Here is a 10564-nt window from a genome sequence, read left to right on the forward strand (position 1 = left end):
ATGCGGATTTAGCTTCAAATCTCTGTTTAATCATTTATTTATGGGAAAGCAGGACCACCGTAGGTTACATGCTCACCCACTTCTAATCCAGTGCCATTGACAGTTTGATACATGTGCTGGTCATGTGAATGGGGAACAATTTAAGTTCGTCTGACTTCTTTTAGAAAGTGGGAAAAGATGTGTGCACCTAGAGAAGATGGAGGTATTTGTTTTCGTATGATCCATGAAATCAATCTTGCTTTGTTAGCAAAACAGCTTTGGCGCCTTGTACAATTTTCAGATTCATTAGTAGTGAGAGTACTTCGAGGAAGATATTACCGCCTGAGTTTGCCTTTACGAATTGGGGCAGTAGATAGCCCATCTTTGTGTGGACAAGTATTATAGCGGCGAGAAAGTTACTTCTATTGGGAATCAGAAACAAAGTGTTCTGGATATGAAATTAATGTCTGGCAGGATCCATGGATTCCATCGACCCCAGCAAGGCCGGCTAGGTCCAGAGCCCCAGCAGTTAATCCAAAGATGAATGTAAGTTGTCTTATTAATTTTGAGTTAAAGGATTGGGATACTAGATTACTGGAACAATATGTTGATCAAGAGGATATACCGCTGATTCAGAGTTTGGCCATAAGCCATAATCATCGACGGGATACTTTTTGCCGGAGCTACACCAAAAATGGTCAATATACTGTCAAATCTAGATATTGGGTAGCTACAAATATAATGAAAGATGATGAGGAAAAAGAAATTCAAGAACCCAATATAACCAAGCTTCAAGCCTTTGCTTGGAAAGTGAAGGCGCCACAAAAGATTTGCCATCTTATATGGCAATTGATATCAGGGTAGGTAGCGGTCACAGAGAATTTGGTACGTCGGAATATGCGGTGCGATAACTACTGCCCAAGATGTGGAGAGTCAGAAGAAACTGTTACTCATGCGATTTTTGAATGTCCACCTGCCTTACAAGTATGGGCATTATCATCAACACCGTCAAGCTCTCAAACTTTCCCAGTCTCAAGTATCTACGCTAATATGGATTACCTCTTTTGGAGGAAGAATAGCATTATGGAACCGGAAGAGGATAGGGATCCTTATCCTTGGATAATCTGGTACATTTGGAAAGTTAGGAATGATAAGCTATTCAGAGGTATAGATAGGGATCCATTGGAGCTTGTCAGGTATGCAGAGAGTGAGTGCCAAGCTTGGCACAATGCAAAGAATACTACACCTGCTCCTCCACAAGCGCAAACTGTGGAAGAAACACAATCCTTAAGCTTGGACAATATTTGTATGGTGGATGGCTCTTGGACCGCCACTAATCAATTCAGTGGAATTGGATGGGCCTGGAAGGATAGCTTGGGGAAGATCCAACTTTTGGGGACACGGAACTTACAGAGGCGGGAGACACTACACTCGGAACTGGAAGCGCTGAAATGGGCAATGGAGAACATGCTATAGCATTCGACCTGCCAGAGATTTGAGACAGATTGCAAGGACCTAATTGCAATGGTCGCGGATCCACAAGCTTGGCCAAACTTCTCAACTGAGCTGGAAGTCATCCAAATTCTCCAGATGTGTTTTCCGGAATTTAGGATCATCTACATCCCAAGGGCGCAAAATGGAATTGCTGATTCGCTAGCTAGGAATGCTCGTTCATTTCATAGATCTCTTTGTTTTATTGGTTGTTCTATTCCGGTCTGGTTACTTAGACCACCTCAAGTTTGAGTAATAGAAAAGCCGTTTGCTGCAAAAAAAAAGTCATCAGCTATATTTGGATTAGGTCTGGGCATAATATATGTAACCCGAAATCCGAACCGAACTCGAACCGAAAAACCCGAACCGTATCTGGTCCGAAGTGTAAAAAATATCCGAATGGATCTTGTAAGGTGGTACAAAACATATCCGAACCCGAAGTGTTATTAACCGAACCCGAACGGGTAACCCGAAAAACCGAAAAACCCGAAAAATCCAAAAAAAATATCTGAAGAAACCGATCTGAATGTCCAAAATAATATACAATATAATTATATGAAACATGAATATATACTTCAAATATTCAATTTCATATTTATTTTGATATGTTATCTGACAATAAGTATTTAAAATTTAAATAACTACCTTAAATACTTAATTATATATAAATAAATATATATTTCTTATGTTTTACTTTTAAATTTAGATTTTATTTCGGGTATATCCGTACCGATCCGATATAACCCGAATCCGAATGATATATGATTACTTTATGGGTTCTATGATGTGATACAAAACCGACCCGAACCCGATGTGTTATATCCAAACCCGACCCGTAATTGCAAATTTACTAGAATGAGACCTAGGAGGTGTTATAAAAAAGGACCAAAATCCGAAAAACCCGACCCGAAAGCCAACGGGTACCCGAACGCCCAGGCCTAATTTTTTTTTCTTTTTGATAAACCCTATCGGCTGATTCGGTCGGCCCCGGGAGAAACGCACGTAGTGCTAAAGAGTGAACTAGCCCGAAAGCGTACCACACTGCCTGACCCGAGTTTGGAATACCTTCCGACTAATGTCTGGGGGTGGACCAATCATCTGTTATGGTCCACCGTGTAAACCACTTGGACCGAAGCCCAAGCCCAGACTGGCCAAATAGTGATAATTTAGTTCATAGGAAAAATCGAGCCCAAAACTGATGTGGATACACAAAGCCCCAAAAGATTGTCCAGACCTAATTTGGATCATCAAGTCCTTTCTCACTCTTGTTATAAACTCTCTTGCTTTCGCAATTTTACAATGCTTCCCAATTTTCGTTAAATCTAATTTGGTTTTTTACTTCCAACCATAGACACGTAGCTGAACTAATCCTCTCCAGTAGATTCTCGGTCACTACTACAATGTTATATTTTAGTTTTATGTGAAAGTAGGTGAAGTTATGATATTTTTTAGATGGATTCATCATAATTTACATGTTGATTAATTCTACCAGTTGAAAAAAGAAGAAGATTAATTCTACCAAAACAAAAACAAAACGAAAGCGTAAATAAGTTCTGTTTGCTTTAATCCCCTCTCATTTCCTCTTTTATCCTCCATGAATAGTTGAATACACGAACAAAACATAATTATCGGTTTCAAATAATAGTTATGATATTCAAATACCTACAATTATAAATTGGTTTTAAGCTAAGAAAATATTAATGCGTAATATACTATTATAAACTGTTTTAAATCAGTCATATAGATTAAGGGAACGACTGGTTTCCCGATACCACCTGAAGTTGGTAGTAGTTGTTGATGTTTTCTAACAATCACAGAAAACACTCTAAATCGCTTTAAATCATTCTAAATTTTTTAGATTCAAAAACTAATTCCAGTTTGCGTTTGTGGTTACCGGCGGTTGCAGGAAAGTAATTCTTTTTTAAAAAAAAATATAAGCATAAAAAAATATAAGCATAAAAAAATATTCAATAAAAATTTTAATTGATACAATAGAAATACTATATATAATGTGTTAATTTATATTATAAAAATTTAAAACAAAAATATTTTCTATATTTTTTAAAAAATTAATTATATTATTTATAAATATAAATTTTAAATTTATTATAATAATATGATTTTTAGTACTTTTATAACTATGTAAAATATAGATATTGTTAATTTATTATTTAATCAATGATGCATTTGGTGGTTAACCAGTCATAAGTATCCCGTGCACCAAGTTCTAACCATAGTACCAGTGTACAAATCTCTTGATAACGCTTAAAACCGAAACCACCCGCATCGGCAAACGCCCACAACCGCACCCACAACCGCTGCGGTTACGCAAGTCAGTCCCTAGATTGAATATATTAACGAAACTGATGGGTTTCAAGATTAGGACATGTCAAGTCCTGGTGGTAAGGTTCTTCTGAGGATGAGTTTAAGTTTATAAACTTCTATAAATAATTTTTAAGGAATTATAAATTATTCAGGACGGTTAATTTTATTTTATTTCTTAATAAATTTAAGATATTTATGGAAATAGTTTTCATTTAAAGGTGAATTTGAAAAGTGTGATCAAATTTGAAGTGAAGTTAGAATTCCTCCCTCATCATTGATCAACTAATTCTTACTAGAAGACGATTTTTTGGCTAAACAGGAAGACAGTTCATGTAGATATATTAGACATGGCCATAATCTGTTGAATTGAAATGTAAATTGTATTAGGTAGCCTTGCAAATTTGTCAAATGTTAACGATTAGTATCGTTTATTTTAATGAGCACATTTAATTGATTGATCCAATCTAACTAATATTTTTTTGGCAAAATTGTGTTAATGGATCCGATTTGCTCTGATTCTAAATTGTTTAAAATAAGAAAACCTACTTCCACATTAAGTGGGTGAACCAAATCTCCCTAAAAGTTTTCCTTTAACAAAAACTAGATCTTGATCCGTGTAACCGCGCAACCACGCGGTGTTATTTTTAATTTATATGTATATATATTTTCTTTAGATCATTAGTGGTATACTTTTCTAATTTTAATCATGTATTTAAATGTTTATATAACTATTTAAATATAATAATTTATAGTTTACAAGTTGTAAATAATCAATTGCTTAAACTATCACATGTATTTTTTTCTTCTTATTATATATTTATCTTATTTTATTTGCATTTAGTTATTAAACAAATTAATACGTGCATGAAAAAAATATTTGAAAAATATTTTGTATTTAATTTATGTTAATTTTTTATCAGCCCTTTAAAACTGGATTTCATTTTAGTAATATTTTTACGTTTATTAATTTTACAAAATATATTATTATATATACAAAAATTTAAGACATGTTAATTTTTATACGTGTATTGTAGTCTGTCATCATATTATATTTTTTAACATAAATATTTTATATTTATGAAAATAAGATTTTTAAATCTATCAATTTTATAATTTTATCATATGTAGTTCAATATAATAAATTTATTTGAACATGATTGATTATGATTATAAAATAAATAAAAGTATGATAGAATTTTTAATTTAAATTTTATAAACAATAAATTTATATATATTAATGCATAATAATATTTCATTGCTAATTACAAAATTAGTGAAAATATTTACATAAACCTTTTAAAAATTAATATATCGTTAAGATATTTAGATCAACATAATGATTTTCTTTTAATATGAGTGATTATTATATATTTGATAAAATAGGATATAATATTTATTTTCCATTTTATAAACGATAACTGAATATATTAATGTATAATAATATTTCAAAACTAATCACAAAAATTATTGAAAATACTTACACATAATTTTTGAAAATTAAGATCTTTATAAGAACATTAAATTAAAATATATCAAAAGATATTATTATTAAAGTAGTTCAAATGTTGTATATATTATTAGTCTTGTTAAAATATATTTAATAAAAAAATTTAAGGTTGATCCAACTTAAAAATCACACATGAAATGACGTTGTGACTTCTATTTTAATAGAATAGATTATAGCTTAAAATTTGGATAATATATCCGTTGAAGATATGATGTCTCTTGATTTTGCTTTGTTTTGTATTTTATTTTGACTCTCATTTTGATTATTTAGGCGCATTTAAAGTTCATTTAGGTACATAAAATTTGTATTTATCTTTACCAGGTGTTGGAGATACTTCTTGGTGAAGGTGATTTAGGCATTTTGGAACAAAAGAGTGAAGAATAAGGTGTAAACGGATTTCCACACTAAGGACCCGACTGGTTTAAACGCAGCGGTTGCAGTTGCGGGTGGTTGTGGTTTCAAGCTTTATTAAGCGTTTTGTATGACTGGTACAACGTTTAAAAATTGTTGTGTTTGCGGGATATTTGTGACTAGTTGATTATAAGATATTGCAGCGATTTAATAATAAATTACTCATATTAACATATTATAACATTAAAAATTAAAAAAAAAATACTATTGGAATAAATATAATAATTATCAACATAATATGATTAATAAAATTATTATGTTCATTTATAAAAATTTTAAATTAGTTGAAAGTTATAATTTTAATAAAATTTGTTTTAAAGATTTATATTAAATTTTTTTATAAAAATATTTTATTTCATTTTATATATGTGTATATCTTTATATATTTGTGTATATAAATGTTTTAAAATTCTAATAAATAGTTAGTTTAAAGTTTTTTAAAGCAAATTATGATACTGTTTGTGAATTTTAATTAATATATAAAATATGTATATATTTTTATTTATAATATTTCCATTTTAAAATTTTAATTTTAAAATATTTTTGAAAATAATTTTATATTTATTTTTCCACCCGCAACCGCAAACACTAGCTGGAACCAGCTTTTGATTTTAAGAGGTTCAGAGCGGTTTGGAGCGATTTGTAGCGGTTTGTATGATTGTTTCGAAACGCTGTCAACCGCTACCAACCGCAAAAGCTGCGTTTGCGGGTCGTAGCAGGAAAACCAATCAGACCCTAAGTATCATAGCGGTTAGGGCGTAACGACTTCATAGGAAGTAGGAACCACCCATAGCGGCTTTGTGTGGTTGCTACGAGCGAAAAACCGCACATTTTTCTAATTTATTTCAGGTTGGCCTAATTTTTTTGGGTTGACCCAACTTGTTTTTAGTAGATCAATATTTACTTTTAGAAGCCAAAAACGTAGTTTTTCTGGTTTTCTTTCTAAACACTTGCATATTTGATGAAAGAATCAATTTTTATTGTCTTTAATCTATTTTGATCTTTGAAAATTGTGTTTATTGAGTTTATCTTACTATCTACTATGATTAATCTTAAATTTTACTTGTGTTTTGCGTTTCTCATCATGATTAGTGAGTAGATACGTTTTGAGTCAATAGACTTGGTAGATTAGGATGATTGAGTGATTATCTAGAGTGTGTAGTACTGTTATATCCTTCTTGTTCTATGCATATCTTGTGATATTCATGCTAGATTAAGGTTGATCTCCCTAAATCTAGATCCAACGGAATTGATGTCCGGAATGTGTTTGATGAAATGTTTGAACCATCTTGATATTATCTTTGCTTGTTTGACCAATGGTGATTGATGTTAGCAAAACATAGGAAGCTAATAGATTCGTTAATTATGCACGCTTGCTTGTATTAAACCAATGAAACTTGATGTTTAATACTTTATTAGTATAGACATTATTGTCACGGAAATGGATTAATCTATCTGTTTGAGTCTATACTTATTATACTTTATCTGTTTGAGAACTCTAGGTTGGATTTTGATCATCTTAACTCAATGCCCTTGCCCATAGGTTCGTATTAATTCCTTGATTTATAACTTGCTTAGTTTCTTTGTTACTTGAAATTGAATCATTGAGTTTAAACTTGTTACTTGGTTACTTTATTGAATCACTTGATTGCACTTAAATTAAGGTTAATGCCTTGCATTCTCATTGATTAAAATCGTTTATGATTAGATTGACACCTCTTGTACTACATTGACTTTGAGGAGTAAACTTTATCCATATCAAGATAGCATTTCATTTTACCTAAACTTTCACCGATTGAAGTATTATAATAAGAATCAAATTATTTTTTCTAAATGGAAATAAAATAAATCATAGGTCGATAGTGTTTATGATTCCGGAGCACGTGCGCCTAACGTATATCATGTGATCAATTCTATAGGGTTAAAATATAATCGCACATCAAAAGAGTGGAAGGTGGACAATAGACAAATTGCAGAAAAGGTATCCAATCCAACCCTCCTAAATAAAAAGTTGAAGCAAAAAGGCATCACTCTAATTACCAGACATGACTGCATTAGTTCCCACTACAATCATAACGTTCACTGATACACTAATAATAATTACTACTACAGAACATTACATATTCTGTTTACTACTAATTAATGACACAATTTGCTACAATTTTTTTTGCAACTAAAAAGATAAGTCAAAAATTCAAAAGTAAGTTTTCTTTTTGCATATTCAAAATTTAAAAGAACGAAATGGGTTTATATATCGTTCAAATTGAAAATTTTTATGGGAATAAAGAAAAAAAATTAAGCTTACAAAGGAAAAAAATCACAAAGAATTCACACACGCACAATAGGTCTTTTCCCATCAAGGGGTCCGAAGCAAAAAAAATTCTTTGGACAATATTGAAGGATGCCACTTTATAAAATAAAAAGAAGGTATAGTACCAATAATATTCCATTTGTAATTCATTTTGCAACAAACTATCGAGAATATAACCCTTTACGAGCACAAAAGGTTTCTCATATATGATTACCACCAAAAAGAATATGGCTTCATTGCATGTATAAACCTTCCTTTTTCCAGAAAATAAGACGCGAGATAGAAAAAAGGAATACGTTGATAAAAAAAAAGAAAAAAAAGGAATATATGCTTCTAGAAAGAAAACAAGGAACCCAAGGTGCGTTGGACTAGTGGTTTAGTGCTTGGAGTAGGTTTCATTGCACTCCTAGTTCGATTCCCATGGAGAGGGGTGCTTTACGCCATGTTCACGGTATCAGCGCCGGCCGGCCCCGGGCCTAGGGGGGATTAAGGCCGAAGGCCCGAACCCATCCTGGTTAACAAAAAAAAAAAAAAAAAACAAGGAATCAAACCCGAACATCACACTATATTTACTCGCAAAGTTACACATTTTTCACTCCTCTGATTCTTCTTTTCACAAAGTAAAAAAAAGAAGAACAATGAAGTAAGTTTTGACTAATGAGTTTCCTTTTTCTTTTATTCAAGTGTTACGTCCCAAACAATTTGAATTGCGGAGTGACCAGTGAGGGGTTTGATTCTTGATGTTGTGTTTTACATGCTATGAAATAATCTAGAGATACCATGTCCACAAGTAACTATCTTACTGAGCTGGAATTATTAGCAATATAATATACAGTAATTCTATTTCTAATAGCATTGTATCATCTAAAACAGTATCCACATATATACTGTATAAAAAATATTAACTTTTAAAGTTCAATATCTTCCAACAAAAATTTATTTTAATAAACTGTATTGTAAGACCATATGTGGAAAGACAAAGTGTTGGCTTGTTTCAGGAAAATGGCTAGAAGTTAGAACTTAGAAAGAAAGAAAAAAAAAGGACGTAACGTTGGAGACATGAAAAAATATGTGGCTTTAATTTGGCAATGAGGTTATATGATCATATGATCAGACGTAATATATATAAATATTAATCTTATGATTTCTGTACCACGCCCACTATAATGTTTTATTCATATTTGATGTTCATCTTTCTTTTTTTTTTTTTGAAGAAAAGACATCTAAAGGGAATGAGATGAGAGAGATGTTAAGTTAATGGTTCTAGTTTCTTTCACTTATCTTTGAAAAAGAGGGTTTCGTTTTAATAGTTTGGTCTATGTCTAAAAGGAAAAAACAAGCCAAAGAAAGTGTTATGGTGATGATCCCATTCAAACCTCATTCTATGAATCAATTTGGTTGTCTCGATAAGAAGAATTCGTTGATCTCTTTCTCCTTTCGGTAGAGGTGATGGATGATAGAGAGAATCGACTATAGCTTTTGGTCCTTACAAAGAGGGGCCATTAGAGAGAGAGAGAGAGATAAGAATAAAATGATGCGATTGTCATTATCACTTGGTGTTTGATTGTAAAATATTTTCGTGACCATGTTTTAGTTTTTGTGGGTTTGGTTGGTTCAAAGGAGGATGAGCCAAAGATCGTTTGTTAAACCTTGGCCCCTCTACGCATTTTGTTTCTTATGGGTTTGGCAAGCGACAACTATGGTAGATCAGCCTCAAGTAACTTTTTCTTTTTGCGTGCTATGATTATGTCGTCTATATATTCAAAACCCTTTTTATCATTTACAACGGGTAAATTTGATTCGAACAAATATAATATCAGATTTTTTTGTTTATTAGAATCATCAACTATTACAAATTATAAAATAACGATTTAGACAATTCGACAACGGATTATTTACATGTGCCTACACTAATCTCAGACGCTTCTATACCACATTTTATAATAATTGACGTGTAGCAAATAGTTTTCTTTGAACCATGTTAAATTTGTTTCCATTAGTTAGTAATAGAGTTTTTCCGCACTACGCAACAATCTGTTAAAATTTTAATTTATTCTTTTATTTTCAGGTGAACTCTTTTATTCTATTCCCTACCTCGGTATTCAGAAAACACATCCATAACATTGGGATGCGCCATCAGAAGGATCTATGACTGTTCATTCGAGGGGGAGCTTACGTAGTTGTACTCTTTTTACCTTACTATGGTTTTTCCCATTGGGTTTTCCTGGAAAGGTTTTTAACGAGGCAACAAAGACGTTAAGCGAGAGCGGAGAGTGACACCGGTCCCCAAGGGGGAGTGTTATGAAAGTCATACATTCCAACGCCGAAAATGTTGAAATAATTAAAGATGTGGGTCCCACTGTCACTATTTGCACAGTAATTTTTCTTCTATAAATACGGAGTTTTCGATCATTTGTAAAAACATGATTACACATCCTTCACTCTTTCATTCTCTCTGATAATAATCTTTCTATCAGTATTAAAAGTTCTACGGGTATAAACTTTTGTCCTTATTTAAATTCCTGCGATACAAATAAATT

At 31.9% G+C, this 10564-nt stretch overlaps 1 protein-coding gene across 1 annotated transcript; it reads left to right on the plus strand.

Moving 5' to 3' along the window:
* The first annotated feature begins 1029 nt into the window (after positions 1-1029).
* LOC106323488 lies at positions 1030-1455 on the plus strand. The gene has a single exon (XM_013761601.1). It carries the CDS (start codon positions 1030-1032, stop codon positions 1453-1455), a length of 426 nt encoding a protein of 141 aa, XP_013617055.1.
* The last annotated feature ends 9109 nt before the right edge of the window (positions 1456-10564 follow it).

This window comes from Brassica oleracea, chromosome C2 (genome assembly GCF_000695525.1).
Source record: "Brassica oleracea var. oleracea cultivar TO1000 chromosome C2, BOL, whole genome shotgun sequence".
Classification (NCBI taxonomy): domain Eukaryota; kingdom Viridiplantae; phylum Streptophyta; class Magnoliopsida; order Brassicales; family Brassicaceae; genus Brassica; species Brassica oleracea.